Source organism: Necator americanus, chromosome III (genome assembly GCF_031761385.1).
Source record: "Necator americanus strain Aroian chromosome III, whole genome shotgun sequence".
Taxonomy (NCBI): Eukaryota; Metazoa; Nematoda; class Chromadorea; order Rhabditida; family Ancylostomatidae; genus Necator; species Necator americanus.
In genome coordinates this window covers 3,232,704-3,260,070 of record NC_087373.1, presented here as the reverse complement: position 1 = coordinate 3,260,070, position 27,367 = coordinate 3,232,704, and the positions used below count along the sequence as shown (strand labels likewise).

General features: G+C 39.0%; 3 protein-coding genes across 6 annotated transcripts; 1 reads left to right on the top strand and 2 right to left on the bottom strand.

The window, feature by feature from the left end:
• Positions 1 to 902: 902 nt before the first annotated feature.
• On the bottom strand, positions 903 to 17,899 carry RB195_008473 (uncharacterized protein; the record flags this gene model as incomplete). Of its 3 annotated transcripts, XM_064194996.1 has the most annotated exons (50): positions 903 to 924; positions 1,005 to 1,132; positions 1,190 to 1,371; positions 1,438 to 1,525; positions 1,766 to 1,874; positions 1,936 to 2,101; positions 2,241 to 2,332; positions 2,475 to 2,627; positions 2,729 to 2,811; positions 2,873 to 2,970; positions 3,253 to 3,328; positions 3,395 to 3,467; positions 3,680 to 3,793; positions 3,955 to 4,116; positions 6,571 to 6,589; positions 6,619 to 6,636; positions 6,751 to 6,832; positions 6,893 to 6,976; positions 8,128 to 8,371; positions 8,958 to 9,004; positions 9,197 to 9,246; positions 9,322 to 9,403; positions 9,462 to 9,537; positions 9,598 to 9,760; positions 9,827 to 9,889; positions 9,938 to 10,037; positions 10,127 to 10,228; positions 10,969 to 11,054; positions 11,120 to 11,243; positions 11,658 to 11,771; positions 11,971 to 12,057; positions 12,271 to 12,330; positions 12,382 to 12,450; positions 12,525 to 12,599; positions 12,835 to 12,995; positions 13,068 to 13,149; positions 13,207 to 13,439; positions 13,756 to 13,846; positions 13,927 to 13,978; positions 14,035 to 14,153; positions 14,460 to 14,575; positions 14,911 to 15,061; positions 15,145 to 15,238; positions 15,491 to 15,630; positions 16,106 to 16,175; positions 16,282 to 16,416; positions 16,985 to 17,066; positions 17,137 to 17,184; positions 17,467 to 17,581; positions 17,795 to 17,875. In XM_064194996.1, the coding sequence occupies 50 exons, from the start codon at positions 17,873 to 17,875 to the stop codon at positions 903 to 905; spliced, it is 5,061 nt and encodes a 1,686-aa protein (XP_064046140.1). The 3 variants fall into 3 exon arrangements, with proteins under 3 accessions (XP_064046140.1, XP_064046141.1, XP_064046139.1); XM_064194994.1 differs by lacking the exons at positions 903 to 924; positions 1,005 to 1,132; positions 1,190 to 1,371; ... (13 more) ...; positions 6,751 to 6,832; positions 6,893 to 6,976 and having other exon boundaries at positions 8,113 to 8,371; positions 17,795 to 17,899; XM_064194995.1 differs by lacking the exons at positions 6,571 to 6,589; positions 6,619 to 6,636; positions 8,128 to 8,371; ... (29 more) ...; positions 17,467 to 17,581; positions 17,795 to 17,875 and having other exon boundaries at positions 3,955 to 4,105; positions 6,893 to 6,970.
• A 617-nt stretch (positions 17,900 to 18,516) lies between these two features.
• On the top strand, positions 18,517 to 19,961 carry RB195_008472 (uncharacterized protein; the record flags this gene model as incomplete). Its single annotated transcript, XM_013443396.1, has 5 exons — positions 18,517 to 18,561; positions 19,248 to 19,325; positions 19,500 to 19,589; positions 19,668 to 19,828; positions 19,904 to 19,961. 5 exons carry the CDS (start codon positions 18,517 to 18,519, stop codon positions 19,959 to 19,961), a joined length of 432 nt encoding a protein of 143 aa, XP_013298850.1.
• A 449-nt stretch (positions 19,962 to 20,410) lies between these two features.
• RB195_008471 (uncharacterized protein) lies at positions 20,411 to 27,320 on the bottom strand (the record flags this gene model as incomplete). 2 transcript variants are annotated; one of them, XM_064194992.1, is made up of 10 exons in its annotated part: positions 20,411 to 20,581; positions 21,324 to 21,386; positions 21,677 to 21,845; positions 21,905 to 22,020; positions 22,925 to 23,032; positions 23,138 to 23,284; positions 23,352 to 23,444; positions 23,788 to 23,899; positions 26,740 to 26,819; positions 27,282 to 27,320. In XM_064194992.1, 10 exons carry the CDS (start codon positions 27,318 to 27,320, stop codon positions 20,411 to 20,413), a joined length of 1,098 nt encoding a protein of 365 aa, XP_064046137.1. The 2 variants fall into 2 exon arrangements, with proteins under 2 accessions (XP_064046137.1, XP_064046138.1); XM_064194993.1 differs by lacking the exons at positions 26,740 to 26,819; positions 27,282 to 27,320 and adding an exon at positions 24,484 to 24,632.
• Between the last annotated feature and the right edge of the window lie 47 nt (positions 27,321 to 27,367).

Sequence of the window (27,367 nt, the reverse complement as noted above, 5' to 3'; positions counted from 1 at the left end):
ATACTCTATAGAGGGGCTTATGCCGATAAAGGTTCAAAAACAAACGAATAGTGAGGTAAAAATTTCGAATTGATTTCAGATTGGTTCCCGCGCCAAGTTTTCCAATCGGATCGCATTCTTTTCCGTATACTTTTTCTAGTGCACTTTTTTCCGCTTAATAAAGAAACTGGAAGGATGTTGACCTTTGGATACTTGATACAACAAGCCTATCTTCTTTCATCGAAGCTGAGCTGACGAGAAGTTTTTGCAGTGTTTCTCCGGGTGAGTAAACACTGATAGTTAGCGTCTTCTATCCTTCGCTTTCACACTATTCACACTATTTGATTGGCACCAAAATCAACATCTGGCACAGCTGGCACAGCTACAGACCCATGCGGGCCTTTCTCAACTAAGCATAAGCGCAACCGACACAGACAGGGCTGTCGGTGGATCTTTAGTATATGCTTGGGATGCGCTAAATTTGTGCTTTCACATTATTGGCGAGGATCTGACTTTGGAGATTATTAGCAAATTGATATTTTTCCCAACAATAAACCTGTTCACCACAACACTGCAATTTTCTTAACTATACTACAAAGGCAATCTGTTGCTTTATCGATTAGTAGGAATTTGGATTAAAACCAAATAAAAGCAACATCTTCATCATTCTTACTTTTGCCCAACACTTCAGTTATCCATATATCATATCATTTGCTTTATCGGTGTTATTATCATTAAACATCTTCAGGGTCCTATTTCACTTAAGAAATATTAGCATCAATAACATGGAGAAAAATAGCAACGGAATGTTTGGATAAAACCCATCTCCAGTGATATTAAAGCGAAAAGAATCACAATTACAACTACCGGTCTATAAAAAGAAACAAAAAAGTCAGAAAAAACTGCAAATTTCCGGAATGGTGCTATTCTTGCTCTGCAGGTTCTCTGAAAAATAGGTAATTTGTAGAAACAAAAACGTTTGCAAAAGATCCATAACCCATGCAAACCACTGAATGAAAGATTACCTAGCCATTACACGCTCGAAATGAGGATCTAGATTCGGTGCTAGGATGGGCTTTGCTACTGTGGCCCAATTCTCTTCCCATGACGGTAAAGTATCATCCGTTACGAATTGCTTCAGTTGATCCAACTTCTGGTGCAATAAAACTGATTCAAACTAAACGAAACAATGCATTCTCCCATGAAATACCTTGCAATGAGTGGGGAATCCTGTAGCCAATGCGTACAGATGCTGGAAAAGATCTGTCGCCGTGTCAAACAAATGCCCATTCTGGCCATCCTGTACCAGCTCACCAATACAATTAAATCGTTTAGCTAGCACTGGAATCCCAGCTCCAAACATGTCAACCACTTTCATTGGTAAGTCGAGACCTTTACATGAAAATTGAAATAGAAAAGGTAGAATTTGAAAAAAAAAAACTTCGGAAGCATGTGTACCGGAAGTGCTGGTATGCAGCGACACCCCTAGATCAGCTGTAGCAATCATTAGTGGATAGTCTTCGGACTCCAACCATGGTGTATGAACCTATAATACTTCATTGTAAGAAGAAAGACTTTGTTCACATTTAGGTATTTAAGCTATTATGAGCAATTTTTTAATTTTAACTTAATTAGTAATTTTAATAATTATTATTAATAATTTAACTTAATTTGAAGGACCGTCACAGAGATTAAAGAAAGTGAAATCGAAAAATAGAAAGTGAAGCAAAGAAAGAGAATCCCTATACTCTTAATAGTTTATCTATTCAGAATCTAGTTAACCAACCTCAACGTAGTCCATTTTCATTCGTTGGATCTTCTCCATATAAAACTCTTTCAATGGTCCACGTCCGGTGATTACGAGCACTATTATGGGCAGTCGAGTAGCCGGTGACCTAAAACAGCAGCTCATGAAAACTAAAGGGATTTCTGTTTAGATACTAAACTGTGACGTACGTGCTTCTACTGATCGCGGCCACATCATTGTATTTTTTCGCAGCATCCAATAAAATTTGAAAATCTTCATCTGGTGTCCATGAAGTGGATGAAATGACAAGCAGAGGGCGATCATCCCGAAAGTGTACTTCACGCGTGGATGGATCACGAATAGAGAAGCGAGTTGCTGCAAACATAAGCAGACGTTCAATACCTTTTCAAAGCTTCTGGAAAAAGATGAAATGTAGTATTAAAAATTCAGTAGGCTTTTGAAAAGGAGACAAGACAACGGTTAAAGCTGGCAACAATTAAGAAAGGAAACTCACTATCTTCTGCAGGATTAGCGCCGAAAATGTGTCCGTTCTCACCTAGTCCAAGCTGCATAAGCAGCTCGTGTTTATCGTTTACCGTAAACTCCCTAAAGTATTACAATATAATTCGAATTTCTTAATAAAGTCAAGATTGTAAGGAGATCCACACTGCTCCTATTATACACAGTAATTGGTTCTCAATCCATAATAATTTCGACAAAAATGAATTTTGAAACCGTTGTAACTTACTTAAACGTGCAACTAGGAGGTCTGTCATAGAACACAGCCGCATGTACACCCCAGGCACGTTGCAGATCTTCACGCATTGCTCGAGTTACACAGAGGCCAGCGTCAGCGCGTCGCCCACAAGCTCCTTCCCACCGGTATACCCATTCAATATAACTGTAAAAACTACAGAAGATTACTAGAAACTGATTTATTGGGGACAAGTATTTAGAATTAAGACTAAAAGAAGAAGGACGTCAAATCAAACGCATGACTACCTTCTTTTAAAAGATTTCCGTTCTTTCTTTTCACCACTGTTATGGGGTTTTCTTCTGGACGCTATAGCTGCTGCGTCTCTTTCCTAGAATAATTACCTAAACATTTAAGAAAAGAGCGGAAAGAAAATCAGGGGAAATCATTACTTCTCTAGTCGCTTTGCGTCTAACCCCATTATCTCTGGTGGAGTCCTTTCCTTCAGAACCATCGTCTATGAGTCGTGGTAGAGATAAGTGATCAATGCCTATAAACTGGAAGAAATATGTGTTGGACAGTAAAAAATTGAAAGAGTAGAGACTGCCGTTGTCAAGAGAAGTTCCTGGAAGTTTTCTGCAGGAGAAGGAAAAGAAAACCATCTAACCAAAATCCTCCAATTTTTAAAGAAAAAGCTAGCATCCAGCATATTTTCTCTCGCTATCACTAGGTGGAAAAATGGAATACACGTGGCCTCAAAATTCGCCATGAAACTTAGATTTCACCTAAGAATCAATGAAAAATTTGTAGGAATGTGTTAAGAATAGCTAACCACTTTTATCTTTTATCACCGACCACATGTAATTGTGCCAGTCAATGACAAACTTCGCGGATTTTAGACGGGCAACCTAAAATCCATATGAAAGGGAATCAAACGATAGCTGGACAACCGAAGAGAAAATCATCTCACTGACCACCCAACAAACAAACATTGTCGGCAACGCTGGCGGATTTTGCATCAGTATTAGCTTGACGTCCCAGCCAGTCCTTTAAGAAAGATAATCTATGACGTATGAATAGTTTTATAACCAGAAAAAAACCAGAAGCACGTTAGTCAATTTTTTCGGACAATATAGCACGAAATGATACATCACTAAAGCACTTGCAGTACAAGTAACTGTTTAACAACCTTGTCTGTATAATTTTGAAAGAATGTTCTAAAAAAATTGAATAAAAAAGCAAAAATAAAATCAGTTCACCTGAATAATAATGCCCATGATAAAACAATGAAAGTCCAAATAAATTTCAATGGTAATTGCAACATCTCGGGAAGTTTCGTGATACGATCAGGTGGTGGTGCCAGAGGAACATATCTGAGCAGTTTAATTTGAACAAACTACACTACTTAGTACACCAAGAGAGAAGAAAATAAATCGCAGAGAGAAGGAGCAAGTCCAAGTCTATTTAAAGCCTAAAATACTTCCCCTTCCTCGTTTATCGTAAACAACAGCTTCAATGAAGTATCAGAGCGTACTTGATATGTTCATTACTGTGGATCAACGGATGTGGGATGGAGTCCAAATATCCGACGAGCTTTACGTCGTAGTTCAGTTGTGTTGCTAACGAGTATGCATGGTAACACATACGTGGGCTTCGTCCAATGTCACCAAGAACCACGACAGCAGCTGTATACCTCCTAAATACTTCTGCTAAAGTGGAATGTCGCGAAATATGAATCCAAAACTTCCTTTTGCATTCAAACTGCTCTACTCACTTCGACAATTTTTCTATCCGCTAATCCATGGAAGAAAATACTGTTTCATCGCGTTTCAACGTTACTCTGTCACTTTAAAAGACTGTAGCACTACTCCCATTGGGAGAAATGCAGAAATCAACTTCCTAAAAGTAAGACACCGTAATCCTAGAACGATTGGGCTAGCGATCTCACATACTGCGAGCAGTTACGACATCATGAAGTAACGACTTCTGATTCTGATATTCACATTTTTACGCTGCAGTATGCGTAAAGGTACTTGTTTTGTTTCTTCTTCTGCTTGAATGTTTATTGGTTCAGCAACAATCAACAGAGCTGTGTACATTTTCGTAATATCTCTATTGTTTGCTGCTTTTTCTTATGTCTGTTTTGTTTGTGGTGCATGTAATTGTCCGCATGACTAATTTTCCACTTTGTCTTCGGATTTTTTACTTTGAAATGCTCTCTGCGCCTTCTCTTATCCACTGCCCTCGCATACACGTGATCATGCAAACTTTTGAATGTCCTGAAGGGAAATCCACTGTGCGTTCAGCGCGGGAACAATCTATACATTATATTCACATATATAGTAGGGTCAAGACAACATGAAATAGTTATATGCAGGCGGCTGCACTCAAAGCGGCGCGGAGGATCGAAGGTATTGAAATGGAAGTGGAAAAATCCCGAAACGCAACGATACAACGGCGTTGGCATGGGTCCTTCTTCGATTCTAACCAGTACGTTCGAGTTCTGTTGGAGCGCTTCCGCTTACGTAACTGCACAATGATTCATGTCGTTTCGATCCCACTAAATGTATGTTGCTGAACCAACGAACATTCTAGCAAAAAAAAATAGATAAAGGGAAAACACTTAATCTTAACATACTGTGACGTAAAAAGTGTATCAGAATCTGAAAACATTAGTTCATGGTGTCGTGACTTCTTGTGCGGCAACAACACATTTCGAACCCAACCGCTCCAGTATTACGGTGTCTCATTTTTGGAAAGTTGATTCCTATGCGTTTGTCTACCAGAGGTGCATGGTCAGGACGCAAGGTAAACAAATACTGCTTGTGATGAAAACATAGTTTAAAAAAGCCAAAATACCGCTGAATGCACTAATCAGTGATTATGAAAACTTAGTAAAAAAAAAAATTTGTATTAGAATCTCTGATATAGAGAACACTAGTTATTTACGGAAGGCTTCCAACTAGTAAGAGCAAGACAGCTGGCGGTAGTGAGGCAAATACTGCGGATAATGACAACCGTTGAGTATTCGAGAACTTTCCATATGAGAGAAGTGCATCATAAGATCACAATTCTTCACAGTCAGAAAGAAAAGTGTCCTTATTCAAACTAAAGACTAGTTTCTTTGACCACGTTGCGGCTCAAATAAGTCCGAAGATGGACTTCACAAACATTTGAGTCCTAAAATGGTTGTTTTAATAAGCTGTTGCAATTATGACGTGTATTTAAAGGCATCACCCCACGAATCTGAGGTGGTGCAGATTTCAGGTGGAGTATTCGTATACGGGATGGAAGAGTATGGTGAGGGTGGTGATTCCGTCCATTTCTTCCTAATTGCCGTAAAAAAAACGGCCCGGAAGATGCGGTGCCGCACAAGGCTGGCGCGCTCCAGTCGAACTCCCTGTAGAAAATAGTGCGCCAAAACGCCTGAAGCCGCATCTTCCAGGCCGTTTTTTACGGCAACTAGGAAGAAATGGACGGAATCACCCCCCTCTCCATAGTCTCCCATCCCGTATACGAATACTCCACCTGAAATCCGTACCATCTCAGATTCGTGGAGTGATGCCTTTAAGATATCATGGTATCAATGAAATGGAACATGATATATAATATAATGGAACAATTGGAATGGTCGCAATTACTAAAAGGACGATAGGGTAAAATTGGTAAAACTGACAACAAGAGCGTGGGATAGAACAAGACTAGGGGAAAATTCTCGACAGAACGAATGATTTTGTTAACGAATATGATCGACTAAGAACTCAACTCAACACCGAACCCATCTGAGGTACACATTATCCCTCAAAGAAGTTCAAAGAAGAAGTATTATTCGTTGCTCGATCAATATTGGGGTGTATCTAGATCATTTGATATCAAAAAGGGCGGGAAACTAAGGCGATCATCCGTTGCACATTCGAACAAGCAGTTCGTACTCATCTCAGAAAATTTTCTTCTTATCTTTTCTTATTTTCTTGCTTGATTTTTAAATATAAAAGATCCTTCAATGCTTAAAATTGCCGCGTAGCACCACGTCCGTAGAAACCGATTCTTCTCAGAATTCTTCACGAAGCACATGCAATTCCGTTTGTTTTAATAAGAAGGATGGGATTATCGTTAGATTTTTGATTTAGGAGTCAATATAAATAATTACCTTTTCATGGTTTGCTGGGCTTTTGAGAATCTCTTTTTTCGGCTTCACGAGCTTCTTCTAGTTCCTCTAAATTTCTTTCTCTAGTTTAAAGGAAGCATGCACCGTTAATTAGCTGTCAGTACAGTAAATAAGTGAGTCAACTGCAGTTATCTATCGAGACAACAAAATAACTGAACAAACTCTTATTCTCAACCCGCGCTGAGGCAAGCGGCTCACGAAAGTACACCGCAATGCCAACTGGCTTTTTGTAGACGAATTTTTCCTGGAAAAAAGTCAACGTATTATAATGTGTCTACATCTGTTAATATAAAAGATTCCATACCTTACACCTATCCAGATACTTCGCTTGTATTTCGAGTTCTTCCACAGGAGTCAGTTCTCGGAAAAGGTCTAGGCTCATCAACCACTGCAATTCAATTGATTTCGACAATTCATCCTACTTCATTCAATTCGGATCGAAAGACAAGCGATTGAGTGCTTGGCCTTGGTTTCCACTATGCGCGTCCAACTTTGGGTTACCATCTTGTATTTATTAAATCAATTTCACAAAAACAGTCACAAATTGTATGCATAGTGCCCTAAAGAAAGTACTATGATCCAATTATGGAGTCAATATATAAGCTTGGTCAGCCCCTTCCAAAACCCCATACCAAACAAATCGAGGAAGTTTGTAATCAGTACAAAGTGAAGCCGAGTAGTGAAACAAGACAGCGGAAACTTTATTTGTTGTGGAGATTGAAGGCCAAATCTGCTCTCAACGACATCCCCATCCAATCTCGTTGAGCGACGCGCTGGAATTCGCAGTTGCGAACGAGGTGGGACTCTCTCTATCTCTATTCACCCCTGCAGTCCGGGTGGAACTAACGGTGGTCCCTTTCCTCGACCGTTAGCTCCATCCAACCCTTTCGATTTCCGCTGCCTACGCTGTTGGGAAAAGAAACATTCGTACGAATCTGGCAATGACTATTTACTGCTAGGGCAACAGCCAACACTTGTAGCGGCTTCTTATTGTCTCATTTTAATTCAACCAGTTAAATGTAATTCTCCAAGAATTTTGCAAATATTACAAAAGAGGATAAAAATGCCTCATTCATTGAAGGTTCATGAGTAAGAAATGTTATTTGTTTGAACTTATTTATTTGATTAACAACAATGGTCATACATGTTACACTTTTACTCAACAACAAATTAAAAGTCTTCGAACGCTCTAAACAAAAGCGCGAAGAACAGGAAATGTGCTGCTAATTAACCAAAAAACAAACCTCTCAGAGATCCTTTAAGAGAACTTCATTCAAAAGCTACAAAATCATTTATATAAATTAAGATGAAGTATAAAACATCCATTAACAAAAAAGAAAACAAATGTTTAGTTTACTATACAACTCTTAACGATACTCCTAATATGTCACATAGTAACAACTGACACGACTAAATGTAGAAAGGATTACCGTACACTTGACACAAGATTGCTCCTCTTCTGTAGCAATCTACAGCAAGGAAAAGCAGAGAGGTGACGAAAGCTTGAATGGAAATCCATGAGGATCAGAGAGCGTTGACCTCGTTTAGTTCCTTGACTATTTGCCCCAACTGAACCAAGGCCTGTTTCATTGGGATTCGCGGAGCAGTCACAGCTACCGGCTGTGCTGTTGACGACGATGATAACGTTGTTGGAGTCGTAGCATTGAACGCCGGCGGTTGATCAGGAGATCTCAGTACTGGTGCAGGAGAAGGCATGAACGGTGGAGTGGTGGAGGCAGGTGGTGGTGATATTTCCGACACAGGATTGTCCGCAAATCGCGCTCTGAAAAATATACCGTAGTACTGAAACCACAAAATTAAAGGCATCGGCCACGGCGAAATTCGCTGCTCAGCTGCTCTACCGCTTTGTAGAATACAACTTTTATGTCATGTTATTGCGTTCCATGTGATTGTGCAAAACCGCTTAAGAATATGCTACCGAACTGAACGAGAAATTCTTCACAAAAATTTCGCTTTCATCCAACAAAGCAACAATTTGGATTTAAGTTCTAAAGGGTCGTGGGAAATCGATTCCAACAAAGCTTTGTTGGATTTTCTTGAATGAAGTCCAACTATTAAAAAACCTCAGTGAGTTTTACTAGTACTGTTATTAAGTTTTAAGTGTACTTATTATGGCGACATGATTTTTCCTCGGAAATGTTTGACCATGACTGTAATAACATGAATATGAACTATGTGAAAAAGTAAATGTTAGTGTGAGACAAATAATCAACGATACACAAATTTAGCAATAAATTACACATGTAACGAAGACTAAATTTGAGCTGACAGTTTCCAAAAGTGAATGTTAATTCAAATACCTATTGTTGAACTCAAAAAGCGAAAGTCTCCTCTAAAAGACAGCTTACTTCCTCACGTCCTGAGGCCTGGCGGGAGCACGTCCTTCATCGCGCAGCTGAAAAATATCAATCAAAATACCACTACTATCAAAATAGTCAATATTCGTTAGAATTTCCTTTAGTGAAGTTGTTGTAGGAGATTGTTGGTGGATTGAATTTTAAAAAGAGAAACCTTGAAACAAACAAACAAACAAAAGACAAAGGATTGAAAAAGTCTAAGAATAGATTTTCTCATATGCTCCTCATACCGTGGAATCAGGAGAGATGTGAGGCTTCGTTGTGGACAGTCTTGGCGAGCCTGAAGAGGAACAGCCCATAATTATACGCGAAGATCATATAACGAAAAGGACGTCCCATTTCTGCAAACACTTACCGTACGACGAGATTGGCGCAGGGTTTGGTTGTGGTGATGGATGTGGTGCACCGTTTCGTGCCGATGGAGAAACCTGACCGGGCTGAAATAATCTTCTTTTTTTTCATAAGACATGGTGAGCGCTGTTTCTTGAGACTCACTACAGCAGTTCGACCAAATTCGCTGAATGATCCACGAGATGGACGGTTTAGAGCTGGGCTGAATTCAGCGGGAGATCTGCAAAAAAAATCTCGAGAATCGAAATCAATACGAGATGAATGCCTATCTAAAATTAACCTCTGCACCCCATCTACGCTGGCTGTATGAATTCTTCTTGGTGCTGGTGAAGTCATCGGAGATTTTGATGATGCAGAAGCAGTGGAAGGGCTCACGTCATGAAGTCGTGGCATAAAACCAACACGAGGAGGAGGTGCGAGAGTGGGGCTAGGTCGCTGTGGGGCTTAATAAATAAAACATCAGAAGGAAGAATAATACAAGATTTCGAAAAAAAACGTATATTTCAAACCTCCATCACTGAGACGTCGCGTATTTACACTAAGTGGCGAAATCACGGGTGGTCGAGGAGGTTCTAAATGTGAATAGAAACACGGTTGACAAAGAAACGAAATCGAATTACCTGGCTTCTTCTCCTTTTCCACATTGTTGCTGGTATTATCTTCGTCATGGTGCTTCGGCTCCAACTTATAAATTTTCTTATCTTTCGGCGGTGAAATATTCTGCAATGTTTTTGGTAACCAACTTATGTAGGAGAACTGCACTTCAATATTTGGTATTCAAGAAAAATATACTCATGAAATAATCTCACCATCTTAGACTTTCTGTAGGCACTCTGCAGTTGACCAGTTCCTAGCTTCATTATTTCAGCCATGGGGTCATAATTATAAGCGTTTGGCACAACTGGACCTTCCTAAATATAGAATTTCTTCAAACCAAATAGAAAATCTGATCAGTTAATCAAAGATATTCAAATAGGGTGTGGTGCTTATAGAAACGCATGTAAACTAAATCAGAAAAAAAAAACTATTTGCATGCAAATAGTCGTGAAGCATATATCCGAAATGATTCGGCTGGGTCCTCTCTTTTTTTGGATTGCATGCTGGGATGACATGATTTTTAAGTGAAACAAACGAGTTCCATGGCATGACCACAAGAAATCCCTTCATCTCAGAATTTTAACAAATATTAAATGCGGACTTATCGTGAAAGATGGGTGGAGGTTTACTGATGCTTATTTACAATAAGATATTTTTATACGAGAACTATGATTATGGTTTTAAAAAATGTTGAGCTCATTTCAACAAACCAACAGCTTATCCTGAAACTCTAAGGCATCTTTCTCTACAGTGAAGGCAATTCCAATCATCATAGCGACCAAAGTCTTCAGCATTTATGATCATATACAATTAAACGCTCAGATAATCAATTTTCTAGGTTATTTCATGTTCAATTAATTAAACGTTTAGATAATCAATTTCTAAGTTCATAAAACTAATTCCTAACTCTTCGAAAAAGGGATCTAGAGCTTGTGGTCATAAAAATGAGATAAACGCTATTGTAACATCATGATTATGCGATAGTCTGCGCTCTATTTCTAAATTTCCAACAATACATTGCAGAAGCTTTCCGTACTTTAAGAAATATAGGTACCTGAATTGCAGCCATTGGCAAACCGCCAACAAACATTGGCTTGTCTTTCTTCGGATCATGTTTCTTCTTCGAGCTCTTAGGTGTTCCTAAAAGAGGTTAGAAGAAAAGTTTGGGATAATATCATTTGAATAAAAAACTTATGTTGATTCACCTCCCAGCGCATCTTCAAATGATAGTGAAGACCTTCGTTTTGGCGTTTTCTTCTCTTTTGGTTCTTTCGGTTTCTTTTCAGGTTTTTCCCTCCTTTTCTTCTCCTTGTGTGACTTCCTCTTGGGCTGAAAGTCACTCTACGAACATCACATCATAGGATCATTATAGTGATGTTGCGCGAGGAAACAACTGTATAGCCAGAAGCGGAACGTCTATACAAACTCAACTACCGTAGCAACCATACAACAACAAATGCGGCACACATCATGCAGGACATTAAAGCAGAAAAGAGTGGAGGAGCACTGTGAGGTAAGAATGAGAATAGGACAATGATTTCTCCAATAGGAAAAGGATGTCCCCAATAGGTAATCCACCCACTTCACCCTTCCTCTCAAGGAATACCCTGTTTTCATGGAAAAAATCTATTTGAAAACGGCTTGCAGTGAGTGAAAGGTTGAATGATCAAATCAGATACGCATTCTTGCATGCTCTCGACCTAGTAAGAGGTCGTGGTAAGTTGGGGATCACACACGACACACCTTTTCTTGATAATCTTCGTCGTCATCATCCTCCGCTTCAGCCTGAGCATCGGCTTCTTCATAATCCTCATCTAATTCACGCTTTCGTGATGAAGTAGATGGTTTCGTGATATTCTGAATTCGCCAATATCAGCAAATTCGCAACGCAGTTCACGTTTCTTCGTTTTCCGCCAAAATACTCTATCAAAAAGTTAGGAAAGAGAAGCACTTCACAACATAACAAAACATCCATGCTTCCAAGATAATCGCTGACTCAAAAAATTATATAATGTCTTTAAAAAAGTAGTCCTTGAAAATGTATAGTTACAATCACCTCATCCTCCAGGTCACCATCGTTTTCCTGCTTAATTTCAGTATCTTCAAAGCTTTGTTCATCTTTTACAATGTTCGCTGCCATATCCTGTAAAAGGAAATATATAAAAAAAAGACAGCATGAAGAAATAAACGACAGAAATACAGAGTGCATAATCAGTAGGATGCTAGATCGTTTTTGAAATAGTTTGCCTAAAATATCAAAACCGTACGTTACAACACGGAATTTATAATTCGCATCAACGATACAAACACATAAGCAGCTGGCGGCAACAATTAAAGATAACCAAAGACTGCTCACCATATTTCCTTCACTGTCAGCTGCTGCTGTTGCTGCATCGATGTGCGACTCATCGTGATCCTAGAGATTAGTAAGTTATTATTTTGAAGTAAATTTAAGTTTATTTCTTACCTCTTGTTCTTCGCTTGCTCTGGCACTATTTTGGCGTGATTTCACAGTTCGTGGTGTTTTTGGAGTGCCCTTAATAAATTGCATGATTGAAGTAAAAATGTCCAGTTGAATCGAAAAAAAAATCACTCGAAATAAGCACACACTTGAGACTGTCTCCTGTACGTTCTTTTTTGTTTCTTCTCATTCGGTGTAACCGCCGGTAGTAGGTTCATCTCGACCTAAATTATAAGCTGGTAGCGCCGTTATCGTTAACGACTCACTTCTTGACTCACTGACACCAATAAGAACCACAAAACAAGAAAAAAAAGAAGAGCAAAGATGATATTTCGCTGCGAAAATGTTTCTGCTATAAACCTAATGGTTTCTGTTATTTTCAAAAGTCTTGAGATACTTAAATATATGAAAAAAGTAAATTTAGTGATTCTGAAATTACTGAAAATAACGTCTACTAACCAATTGTTGTCTCCTCCTTTCCAGAATACAGTGGAAACAGTTCAGTAGGCTGGCCGGTTGCGTAATGCCTTCAGCGACATCAAGAAGCCGCTTTTTACGCAAATATTCACAGAGACGTTCATATTCCGGTAGAAGTAGATGTGAGATTCGGTCGAGTTCAGCTAAAAAGATGGTGCTAAAGGCAGAAAAAAACAAGAATGTTGACAAGAAAATGTTAGGATATATAGTCAAACCTTGATTGTACTCTATAACAGGTTCTTCACCAATTGGATTGCGATGATCGCTAGTTGATCTTCCATATAAATCGTGGAAAATCTGCAGATATGAAATAGCTTAAGTTATTCGTGATAGAACATTTCGAAATGTACTAACCGACGCTTCATGGTAAAAAATGGTTGGATCCGTATGATGAGGTAGGGATGTATTTGTATTGTCATTAGTCTGTTGGTCGGTCTTCTCGTCTGGGCTCTCTTCTTCGACTTCAAGGTTTTCGTCAGCCGCTTGTATTTTTTGTGCAGATGCCGCTGTCGCTGCAGCAGTGGCAGCAGCGGCGGTGTTGTAGAGCAAAGTGTTTTCAGCATGCATGGCTATCACGTTGACTACGCCTGAATGGAAGAGTGGAAATGGCTAGGAGATACATACAAACTTCCTATAGCTAGAAAAATGGAATGACAGATAGTTATAGCAAAATTCTGCTTCAGAGGCCAACGCTGTTCACCGCTGCAGCGTTATCTCCGAATTTGACCAGATACCCCGGTGATAACTGGTTTCATCGAATTCCACACGCAGCTCGCAGAGCAAGGATGATTTTCTCATCATTAGCAGAATTGCTACTCATGGGATTGAACCAGAGACTATGCGCACAACGGATCAACACGATAACCACTTGACCACTGCACCTGTGTGCATTGCTCAACCTACCATTATCTTGTATCTCGGATTGATTGTCGACAGCCGCAAGATCTTTTGGCTCCAGCTGGATGCCACCGCTCATATAATCGTTGTAATTAATCTTAAATCAAAGTATTTATGAAACAACTATACATACTATACAAACAACTGTATATACTACATCTATAGCAACACACGTACCACTTTCCTGTGGTTTCCTTTTTGTTTCCAGATTTTACCCACATAGTCAAACCTAAACGAGATTACAATTACAACGTTCTGCAATAAAGTTCATCAATCTTAATTCACCTCGCATTATCAAGACGAGCCGGTCGAACGTAGCGACGTCCTGTGCATTTCAGGACAAAATCCGCAATTACATATAGCATGAGCTCTTCTATGTACGGAAATCGAAACTTTTTCGTTATCTAAACAGCGCGATGAAAAACCTTCGTAACATGTAGGAAGATTGATCTATTTGAATTCAAATACTGAGAGAAGAAAAAAGTTTGTGATGAGAGGAAAAATTAGGGAACTCTTAAACAATTTCTTGTGAGTGTTTGAGAAAACAAGAGGAAGTATGAAAAAAAAAACTCAGTTTTAAAAGGAAAAATAGCTACGCAGTGGTCCTTGAGCAAGTACAACTTTAGAAAATAAAGCAAACTAGTTGTAGAATGTAAGAAGAATTGCAAAAGGAAAAAGAAGCGTGAAGAAATTGGCATGAAAAAACCTACATTGATACGGTTCTCACTGAGATAGACTTGGATTTGCATTTCAGACCGGAGTGAATGGAGGAAGTTTCCACCAAAAACTAGACTGTCTGATGGAGTATAGACTGCATGGATCCATCCTTAAAAAACTGAATGCTACTGGATAATAAGTATTATCTTAGCCATGACTGAGCAAGCGATGCCAAGGAGAAACTACTATCGATTTCAAAAGTTACTAGCAACTTTGAGGTGTAAGGAAATGAAAAAGGACATTGTAGCATGCTTTGTACAATTTTTGCACCTGAAAACTGCAATGTTCAATGGTAATAGTTGCCCGACACAGCTTAAATGTTAAACTTAGCTAATGCAACTCGCCATTATTATTACATTCTACATCCAAGAAGAATATGAAAAAATAAGAAATTTAAAAATACGAAACTGTAAGCACAAAGAACATGACGCTTATGGTACCAACCTGAAGGAATTATCGTCGTTGTACCTGGATTCAATACAACTCGGCAGCATTTATCGACCACATTCCCAAAGAAACCAGTCTGTTCGGGATTTTTCACAAACTCTTCATAAAGCCGAATATTTGTAGGGCTCGGTTCGATCATCCAGAAAATCTTAACAGAAAGATTGAAGAAAAAATTGTGAAAAAAAAGAGTAAGAAGTAACAAAAAAAAACTAAAATGAGATGATGTCTCACCTTTTGACCCTTTAGCACATGATACCATACTGATGTACCACCAAAATCCACATGAAAATCAGTGTAGCAACGTTCAACGCTCATGAGGCAGTAGCTAGAATTGAAACACTGCATTATGGACTACAAGAGATAATTGGAACGGATGTTCTACGTTCTGTTTGAAACTGTACTCCTGGATTTTCTAAGATGCATAAATCATGAAAATATCGAGAACAAAACGAAAAAAAAAACACAGACAAAACGAAATCGTTGGTAAAAATCACCAAACGTAAGGTAATAGGAATGTTGTTTAAAAAAGACTGGAAAGAAAAAACAAAGTTAAGAACTTTTAATATTCAGGACTTACTTCTGCACTTTTGGATAAGTGTGATGAAGAGTGTAATGGCCTTTCTTATTGAAAGTAATGTATCGTTGACGTAGAGCATCCGGCCAATGATTGTCAACCCAATCCACTTGACGAACAAGTTCAGGTGACTGTATAATGTCCTACAAATATAGAATTGTATTCGAAATTTCCCTCCAAATATTCTACTGATACCCTCCTAATAAAAAGAACTTAATGCCTTATCTCAACTTACTCAATGTTAACTCAAACATGAAAGAATTCAATCGAATGTCTAATGAGCGGATGAATCCAATAAACAGAATGCTTCGATTTATTCGAATATTCGTATAATATCTTAATGGGTTCTTTCTATGAAATATCTTAAGCATACCATATAGACAAAATCGCGAAAAATTAAAACTGTCACTTTTATGTACACTTAGTGCACAGAAGCTATTTATCAGTAAAGTGAATAACATAATGATGTTAATCAAGGGGAAACGGAATAACGATATGCATTTCCATGTATGATCTCATGATTATGCAGTCAACACTTTCAACATTCTTTTACATGAAGAACATGAAGAAGATACTCAAAACATGAAGAAGGTACTCAAAACAAGAAACTCAGCTCACCTCCATTTCCGTGTTGGAGAATTCCAGCGACAGCACGTTATACAGCGTCTTTCGCTCGGGTTTAGGAGTTCTAAGCAAGAAAATTCCATCCTTTTCCAAATGCAGTAAGAAAAAAGTTCACCAATTTCACATAAACAAGACAGAGAATTGATGAGTGGCGAAGAAAAAGACCCCACTTGTAGTAATCAATGAAGTCCTGTAACGTCATTTTAACGCTCGTCTGACCGCTAACTTCAACCACTTCAATCATTCGATCACCACCAACGAGGCGTAGAACGTCATCGACGGAAAACTCGTCGGCTTTTGGCACTCTTAATAGGAAGTAAAATTGACTGCATAGCCTGCTTTAAGTAAGGAAGAAATAAGAAGGTACAAAAACTACAAAGGTGAAATATGGCCGCGATGGCAAGAGATTCAACGGAATTTAGGACAATTCTTGTGAATTTAAGAAGCTTTTCACTACGAAATGGTGCAGTTCCTCCACTACTTCAACAAGAAAAGAGTCGAATTGCCTTCAGCTTAACACAATCGCCATAAAAGACCCTCACTGTTAGTGTGACTTCTTACACATTTCGCAGATTAGTGAGAATAGAAAAAGAAAACATATCTACCTTTTCCTGTAAGACGCTAAAGAACGATCACGCAGCATAACTAAGTAAGTCTATATGACAAAGTTACGCTGAAGAAATCTAGATCCCACAAGGCAATTTTGTCTTAAGATTATTCTAAGGAAAGGCTCATACATAAAATGATATATACCAAGGGTAAAATTGCACAAAAAGGTTGAAACTAAACAAAAAAAATAAAAATGGTGAACAAACAGGAATGGAAACGCGAATAACAAAGCAAACAACGAAACAAGAGAAAAAAAAGGCTCACTTCATTCCCAGTTCATGAGGATCACAGTCAAAAACGAGTGGTGTTGCTAGACGAGATTGTTCGTAGTATTCGAGATTAAATTCTGGAGATAAAAGACAAGCCATTATTTACAAAATAAAGTACAAGATGGTAAAAGTGCTATTCAAAGTTACCGTGAGGTTCTATTCTGCCCATCAAGTCCGGATGCTCAAAGCGATCACCTGAATCGAGCACATTTCTAGGTAAAAACAACAACAGCTAATAAGATTTGCTAGCGAAAAGTTCAACCAAAGAAAGCAGACGCATTTATAGTAACGCTCGCTTGCTACTGCCGCCTACCGTTCATAGTTTCGAACAGATATCATCAGCCTCTTGCATGTATCAACAACACGCTATCAGAAAAATAGCCAATCGACGTCGTTATAATAATAAGAACACATAAAAAAAAAGCCAGGATAGTGGATAAAAAGTTATAAAACAACATTTGTCAGGAAAAAACTTACTGGTAAGTAGATCATCAAAATCGTATCTCATCACGCTCATAAACTTTCCTTTATCGAACGGTTTCTCCTCGTCAGAAGATACAGACCCTTCCGAATCGGTACGATCTGCTTTCGCCTACAAAATCTTGCTTAAACAGAGTGCTCAGCTTAAGAAAAATGGATCTACAGGAAATTTCGACAAGAAAAGGAAAAAGAAATCAATGCAGTTATTTAGTAAAAACTAATTTCAAAAAACCTACCGTTTCTTCTTCGAAGATTAATAACACCTCGACCTACTTACGTCCTATGATGATGAACAACATTAATTTTTGGAAATAAAGGAAATCACCTTTTTCGCTGACGAACGGGTGGTACGACCTTCTCCACGAACAGGCGTGGCTCCAGTACGTGATTTTCTCTTAGGTGGCATTACTAAAGATGGAAGTGCGAGCATTTAAATAGCGAAGCACAATACAGTACACATAAATTACGGTAGTCAAGAGGAGTCTGCAACGAAAGTAAAAAAAAAAGTCTACGATCAGAAGCTGCAGCATTATCACAGGAATAACACCGAATAATGACAAATCTATTCGATAATTTAAGTTCGTTTATAGGAAAAAGTTGTATTCATTATCGAAGCAAAATATTTGTACACTATGGAAAATAAACAATGTAATTGAGGAGAACTTTGTGTAAATTTGCACGGACTCGCCATTCGATAATGGGTGGAGCGTCGTCTGCAAGCGCTGCACAAATTTTGTTTACGGTCTCCCAGCTGCTGGTACGTAATGGAACGCCAACGCTTCTAATTTACGAGTGAAATGTTTGATTTGACGACGACGATTGTGCCGTTTGTTTTCTTTGTTTTCGCTCTCCTCTTTCCTACTATTCTCAACTTTTCCTTTTGAAATATGTCTGGTGGTTCTATTAGTTCATTCGCTTTTCTTCTCCTTGTGAGTATAACTGGTCCAACTTTGTGGTTTAATGTTTCTTCATTCTTCACAACTATGTGGTGCACTGGGAAGTTTATTACGTCAATTTATAATCTTGTGAAGATTGTTGTGTTCAGATATGGGTCGAGATAAGAAGAAGGATGATGATGACGATTCTGGAGACGTGAGTTCACATTATTTTGAACACGACTGGATTCTATTCTAAAGCTTATTCTTACCTTCAAATGTAGAGCATTTGTATTAATCCGAGTCTGTGTTTCCCGTTTTCCGCACAAATCTTATAGATCGATTCCGACCAAAACCAATTCCGAATTTGCATTAAGACACTTCGAGAGAGGGCACAGATTAGATCCTATTTTGCGATGTGGTTTTACTGATCTAGACGTACTTTTGATTTACGCCCAGTAAATTCTTAGTAACTGTGGTTCTGGCTAATCACGTTAGTTGGAACTGTTTGTCCGAAAAAACAGATAGTATTGATAGGCTGGTTTTCTTAAATATTTCTATGGAGTTTAATGAAAACTGAAAATGAACTGTTTTCGCACACTGTAGTTATAGATATGATAACCGTTTGGAGCAAAGTATTTGAACCGTGGGGAGGGGGAGAGGGCAAACTCTGTCTATCCCTTCCAAACATTTTATCGTGAAAATTGGGAAGGTTATCGCCTTAAAATAGGTGATTATTTTGATCGTAACCGGCCAGTACTATATTATATACTCTGTGTTGAGTTTATTGGCTTTATTATAACATCTGGATTATTACTGCATGTGTCCTACATATCTCCAGTGTCAGCTTCGATTTTGATTCTATCAAGTCTGTTGAATGTTCTAAATAGAAATATTCTTTAGGATGTTTATGTAGTGGAGGCTGTGATCAACAAGCGTAAAGCCAAAGACGGAAAAGTTGAGTACCTTCTTAAATGGCAGGTGTGTTTTGTGTTTCAGACTATCTTTGTAACTTCAAGTTACGTTGGTTGCTATATTTACTTACCTGTGTGTATAAATTGTTATTTATTTGCATATTTGTGTGATGTTTTTAATCGTTCAGCTATTGTTACATGTTTTTTTTTTTTTACATTTCTGTTCTTTTCTTTATTATAGGGCTTTCCTCTCGAAGAAAGTACTTGGGAACCAGAGGAAAACGTCGCGTGCCATGAGTTGATTGCAGAGTTTGAGCGGAAACGCGGCAAGGTATAAAGAAAAACGAAAATTCACTAGGTCTAGAATACTTCAATACAGAGAACAGCAATTTTGTTACTTTTTTCTTAGGTGGAAAAGAAAGAGCCTTCAACGGCGTCTTCTGAGAAGCGTGAGGAGAAACAGCTACATCGTATTATCGGCCTCACTGATTCCCCAGGAGAACTTCATTTTTTGATTAAATGGAAAGACCACACTGCTGATCTTGTTCCAGCCAAAGAAGCGAATGTAAAGTTAGTTGGTTTCCAAGGAATTAGATATTGTAATATTAACTTTCATGTATATGTTTTTTTTTTCTTGTGTTCTAGGTATCCACAGGAAGTAATTCGATTCTATGAGGAGAGACTGAAGTTGCAAACCCGCTGAGCTTATACCAAAATCCACTCCTTTCTTTTCTTTTAGTCTTCCTCATTCCTCATAATTTTGGACGTGTCCACTACCACTTGAAGTTAACTGGTAAATTTTTTTTCTTGTCGTGGATCCGTATGGTGCATATGATCTCGCGACTAATTATATCCTTGTTGTAATATGCTAGTTATTTAGCTTTGCTATGTTGTATACAAGTAGTTTTTCTCGTTATTGAATGAAGTTTCTTACCACCATTTCTAGGATTCATTTTGAGGGTACTATTTGAAGCGATGAACTCCAGAGCGTTTCTGAGGAACAAATAGCACTGCGGTAGTCTCACGCTTCTTAGTTTCTATCCGGTTTGATGATAGTAACTGGGATGCTCGTTTATTTGTACTCTAATTTTGGAATTAAGTAACTAAATGATGAGAAATTATTAATACATAGCATTTTCACAATAAAAAATTTCACAACAATAATTTCTCTACGTCCATTTCGATAATTTCAACGCCAGGGAAGTCTCTAGTCAGTATTGCCGCATTGCCAGCTTCTGTGATAATTCTGGATAGTGTAGGAACGGGAACTATTTTCATGTATTCTTCGTCAAGTTCCAGTTTGGGGAGAATAGCGGATTTGATCTGAAAGCAAGCAGTTTGGTTGATTTCTGTTTATCACGATTATTTTCAAAAAATATTATGACAGACATACTATTGTTCAGACTCTGGATGAAGATTACTAGTTAAGAATTTGCGACAAAGGAAAACGCTCTGTCATAGTACTTTCCTAAAAGCTAAGTAAAGGATATCTGTCATGTGGGCAATAAGAAGCGAGGTAGAGCAATAATACATTGGAATCGTATCTAGTATAACTGCAGATTTGTAGAGAAATTCTCCAAAATATACTACAAGGACTTGATCATCCTCCATATTTCAATCTACTTATGTATTAAAAAAACAACGTGATCAGAGATAACTCCACCAATTGGTGGAGCATAGTATTTGTTCATGTGTCCAACAAACGAAAACGATGAAATCCACAAAAAAAAAACTACCGCGTCAAAAATTGTCCAGTTATGAAGCTGCTAATGGCTAAATGCAGTTTCACACTTTCGTAATAATTAACGTGAAGAAAGAAAATTCCATTTTCCTGCTTTCTAATATTTGTTTCTTTGTAGATAGCGAATCACGCAAAATTTCCAAAATATCTTTTAACAAAAGTGGATTTCAGGCAGTAACAATAGACCATTCTTTCCATATTGACGTCTTTCTCCTTTTTCAGTCTCCTCCGTGGAGAGGGAGGAAAAAAGAAGGGAAAAAGGGGAGTAAGAATGAACAAAAAAAAGTTTACCTTTCATTTATTGAAAGAAAAAAAAGCGATCACCTCATATTTTGAAATGATATGTTTGAGACGGGAAGGATCCGGATGGTTCAAGATGCCTTCGAACTGCAAGAACAAAAAGGAAATTTTCAGGGCTTGTGGTATTCGATTACTAGACAATTATTAGTTGTTTTCTACATGTACAAAAGAAAATGAGTCATAAGAAGAAAGTCTATGACAAGATCATCTTCGACATCGGTTTATCAGTTTTATTGTCCCGAGATACGTCCCATTGCTGGATGCGGTTGAGTCGAAAGTTTAAGATTTCCGCGCTTATGAAGAAGACAGTAATGCGCGATTTCCGCAAATCCGACCACAGTAGCTCTAAGCACCGATGCGCTACATGAAAAACTTACCGTCGAGAGTACTTTTCCACCTAGCCACGGTGCAAAATATCCAACTAGACCCAATGGAGTTTGTGGATGAGCCAATGTAAGGCAGAAAGAAATCGCTGCTTTCGAGTATTCATTTGCAGCACGAAGCAGTTGTCCTGTTGATATTGTGCGTAGACGCAACGTGGGAGTCCTGAAGAGAATCGTTATGGGTTCTCATTAAACAGCATAATCGACATTTTTAAATCGTACCATTTAGGAAGAATGACAAACGGATGCTCTGCTGGCAGCCATGTGATGTCGCAGCTCTGCTCTGCCTTCCTGACCAACGTAGTCCAAAGGATGTCACGTGAGTCGTTCAAGCTCACCTTAATTGTATGCCAAAATGCATCTTTTTCTCTATGTCTCACGTTTGTATTTATTTGTCTTGGTGATCACAGCACATTGGATATTCCATTTGAAAATACGTACAGATGCATCGCCATTAAAGGCATCACACCACGAATCTGAGGTGGTGTAGATTTCAGGTGGAGTATTCGTATACGGGATGGGAGACTACGGAGAGGGGGTGATTCCGTCCATTTTTTCCTATTTGCCGTAAAAACCGACCCGGAAGATGCGGCGCCGCACAAGACTGGCGCGCTCCAATCGAACCTCTTGTACAAAATGGTGCGCCAAAACGAATGAAGCCGTATCTTCCGGGCCGTTTTTAAGGCAATTAGGAAAAAATGAAAAAAAAAATCACCCCGCTCTCCGTAGTCTCCCATCCCGTATACGAATACTCCACCTGAAATCTGCACCACCTCAGATTCGTGGGGTGATGCCTTTAAATGCGTTAATTTAATTCCACAGATGTGTCAAGCGAATAAATGAAAACACTTTCTGTACCACCTGCCTCGTTGCAATCAAACGCACGTAGTGGACATGTGTACATGTATATAGTCGGGTCAAGACGACATGTATCACGAGTTTGGTTGCGGTGCATTTGCGTACGCGCTCGAAACGGCGCGGTGGAGCCAGCAGTTGGAACCGTGGTGGGACCATCATAATCCGCAACGATAGGTGGCGCCAGCAAGGGTTTCAGTACGCTCCTAACCGCTATGCTCTATCGCACCGCCTCGAGAGAAGCCGCGTACGCAATTGCGTACGTGCTTCATGTCGTTTGACCCTATTACAGCTACCGAGGCTTATATTTACTTTAAAATAACACTTCGCACCTAATGTTAATGGCGCTGTTTTAACCTTCAAAACAAAGTTTAAAAAAAAAACCACCTCAAGCTTATAACATGGTCTTCTTCCAGGAATAATTTGATCTGGAGGCGGAATACCAGGATTAGGGGCGGTATGGCGAATTACGAGAACATTTTTGATTGAAGACACCTAAAAAACAATCAACAGTTTTGCTTTTAGCCCACAGAAGCGGAATTGGGCATCAGATTTAAAATGTGGTTTGAATAACGTGCAAAAAAAAAACCAGTAATCAACCTGAGCATTATCGATAGCCTCATCAAGGAGTTTTTTCGTTTCTAACAACTCATGTCCTTGCCAGAAAGCGTCGACAGTAACAACGAGCTTCGGTTTGGTTTTCCTGAGAACTTCAGCAATTTCTTCTTTAGTGGAAATAGCGGGATCCTAAGACAATTAAAGGATGACGTTGTGTCTATGCAACAGAAAAAAAAAACATAAGATGGTCGCTTACCATTATAACAGAAACGACTCCAATTCTACTTGCAGCCAGCATTGACAACGGAAGTTGGATAGTATGGTGTAGAAATAAGAAAACATTGTCTTTCTGTAATTGGAGAATGTTCTCCTAGGATTTTTTTTTTGACGATTTTGCGAGACTCAAAGAGATTGAGAAGAATAAAAGTTTGGAAATGTTCCAAATCCGGGAGATTTTCTTCTTTTTTTTTAGAATCAAGTAGAAGCGTTTAACATAGAGATTAAATAACGAAATGATTTAAGAAGATCCCAAATCTTCCACACTTTTCTCAATTCACATGTTGCGGTCATCCGTGGAAACAGAAAAATCACAAAAACAAGATAGAGGCTAAAGTTAAAGAAGTGGATCTTTTCGTTTCTTATTTCTTTGCAGATGAAGGAAAAAAAACGCAATCATAATCAGAATGAATCACCATTTCACAGTATTCCTTGAAGATGTTTGCAATTTTCTGCGTGAGTACATCCACCGTGTCCCAATTAAGATCGGCATAGTCGTGCACTCCATCGTCCCAGTAATTTCCTTCCCTAAACGACTTCAGTTCATACATCAGCCAGAATATAACAACAGTATCAAAGGTCCCATGGCTCGAGAATATTATGTGGTTTATCCCGTGATTGCTTGTTGTCTTTTTTGCCACCTGTCCTGAAATTTGTGGTCTCTACTCAAGACTGATTTTCTACGCCTTAGGTATTTTACTTGGTCGCCGAGTACACAGGCAACAAATCCCATGTATTTCAAAGAATCAGGTAGCGCAAAGTGCGGAGCGGTACAGTCGTAGACAAAACGCCTTGACATGTGGTGCAATTGCGTAAGAAGTCACACTGGAGCAATGTGGAATCCTTGCTCAGTTCAGTTCTATTGGAGCTAGGGAGGATCGCACCGCTTACTCATTATGGGGAAAATTTAGTTGGGGAGTAGGAGGGGAGGAGGTGGGGGACTCAATAACGACCTTATTTCTTGTCGTCGCTCTATCTTACTTTTTTTTCTCTTAGTAACTTTAGCTTACATGTCATAGATACTCTAAGACTAATGCATAAGTCTTAGACCCCTGACTGATTTAGTTATTAACTTACAGAAATAAGGGGCCCACTAAGTGCCCTCCGCCTACCAATTACATTCTGCCACTCGTTTGCACCACCACGATTTGACCGGACTGTATAGTCGGGTCAAAACGACATGAAGCACGGACAGTTGCGTAAGCGGCTGCCCACGGAAGCGATGCGGTGGACACAGCGGTTGGAATCGAGGTGGGACCATGGCAAGTTGCAGAGATGGATGGCGGTAGCGAGGATCCTTACACGATCCGAACCGCTACGCTCCACCTCTCCGCCGCGAGCGCAGCCGCGAGCGCAACTGTCCGTGCTTCATGTCGTTGTAACCCAACTATATAGTTATAGCAGATTTTCGATCCACATAATCTTGTTGTTTTCCGACTATGTTATTATTTTTCTTTTCGGTTTCTTCATATCATGTGAGACATAAAAGGATACCCAGTGTTTTCTCAACTCATCCAATACGCATGGTTTGAAATATTCAACGTAGCGTGAACAGGCATGTACATACATGCAGTCGTAAAAGAATAAAACCCCATGGTGTAGATCTAGTTCTATGATTGAACGCTGGGAAATCTCCCAACCTTCTCGAATTTTCTCTAATGATTCATTTGCTCCTTTTAGAATTTGCTCGTTTCAAAGTTTGTAAGCACGGATTCCTTCCTCATATCAGGACTTATGCTAGATATATTGCCGTCAACGTGAGAGTTCAGCCAGTTATTATAACAACATGATAAGGATCAAGCTAGGACTTCAAAATAGTCGGCAAGAAGTTCTCTGTTGACAAAATAAAGTAGTAAATAATAAATATCACTACAAGCCCCCAACGTTTATATTGTTTTTTTTTGTTGTTCCCTGCTCCTATTCCTCTTCTTATTCCTTCTTTTTGACTACAAAACGACATGAAACTCGGTGCATGAGTTGCGTAAGCGGCTATGCCCTGAAGGGAAGCGGTGCGGTAATGCGTAGAGGTTAGGATCGAAGTGGGACCTTCGCCAGCACCACTCATCGATTCAGTTCGCGATGTTCCCACCTCGATTCCGCTGCCTCCAACGCATCGCGACCATCTATTTGGGTAGGACCGAAAAGGGAAGGAATGTGCATGTGTGTTGAGGAACATTTCAGCGAAATTTCATAGCGCAGCCTCTATAAATCCAAGAAACAAAATGATAGATGTAAACTTATTTATTTAGTCAACGAAATCTTCACAGATAGAATTGATGAGATGAAATTTGAAGATGAGATGGAAATAAAGTATGATGTGATGATGAGACAAGGTTGACCAGTGACTCTTTGGTCCTACAATGCTTTCGATTTCAGTTTTTACTGTTGTTACACACTGTTACTGTTATTGTTTACTAACTAATTGACGACAACACGTGACCGTGTGCATTTAGGCGCATTGACATTACGTAACTATGTACACAATCCCATTTATGCATTGTTATTTGAGAAAAAGAAGAAAAACTACCAAAAACAAAAAAAAGAAAAGAGCGAACCAAAGGTCAACCAAGGGTAAATATATTGGACGGGTCCAAGAAAATCTACAAAAGTAGCCGATAGGAAGAACACACAACCTATGGGCGGTCGTGTGCGAGAGATCAAAAATAACGTTCAGAGCCGCCCGTGTCCAAAATTATTGTCCAACTGGATATTCTAACGTGTAAATGAGCCTGAGCTGGATATATTGGCATCCAGTAAGAAATTGTCCACGTCTAAATGTACCAGATGATGTATATACATATTGATCCGTCGTTGCACTGGAAATTCCCATTAGGCGGAGGGATGTCTCCCGCCCGCACTGATCTACCATGGTATCGAATTTGCGCCAAGAAATGAATCAGTTTTTTTTTTCGGATTGCATGGTAGTAAAAAAAAGATGAAGATTGTCTCTTTTGCATCGTATTTATTATTCCAAGAATAAATACATTGGATATGGGTCCAAGAAAATCTTAAAAAAAAAACAGCTCGCTCATCAGAATGTGTCAACAGCTGTGCGATCTGTCGACAACGATTTGCGAGAACCAGCCGATATGGAGAGGCAGTGACCATATAATTCTAGAAAAATCTGCTACCGATCCATCGGTTTCCGGAAAAATTAAAACGTTAGTTGATCGTGAACGGGATCGAACTACTGAACGTGCAGACGTGATTGTAGCATTTTGTCACTACACTACACCTTTCCGATGCCGAGGATCTCGGTTAAAATAAATAATACAATTCTAACCCGGAAAATACAATTTTATCTCTAAGCACAGGACAAAATTCCTGAAAAATGTTGTAATTGCAATAAAATGAAGGTCTCTGTTTACCATGTGAGTGCTGTTTCGTATTTGTCCTCCATCACAGCGATATGACGATCAACGCAATTGTAGGAAATGTTTGTCGTTTGCTGAAAAGTGAATCAATGGTTCCCAAAGTTTTCAATAGATTCTTTCAATAGTGTTCCAGTTTCCATTCATTAATCCCCCAAGATAAAATCATGTCAAAGAGATCTCAAACTTGGTGCAGTTGCGTGAACGACTGCGCTCACAGCGGCGCGGTCGAGCGTCGCGATAAGGGTCGATGTCGATGGGACCCTCGCTTGCACCACTCATTGCAGCAATCAGAGTGAAGCTGGCTACGGTACCATCTCGATCCCAGCTGCTTGCTCCACTCTGCTTACGCACAACCGACCCGTCTATAACTCACTTTGCCCCATTTCAAAAAAAAAAAAAAAAAAAAAAAAAAAAAAACTAGTAATAGTAATCAAAATAACTTGGGAAGAACTATTCAGTTGCATTTTTTTTGTTTTGGAAGTTTTCTACTAATCTAGCTTCAGCAAGTGAAAAGCAGGTAGAGTGAATAAACCTGCCTGACCATCCTTGGTTGTTTTCCAGAAAATCGATCCCATTGTTTCTCACGTTCTTAAACACACATGTTGAAATTGGAAATTACTGT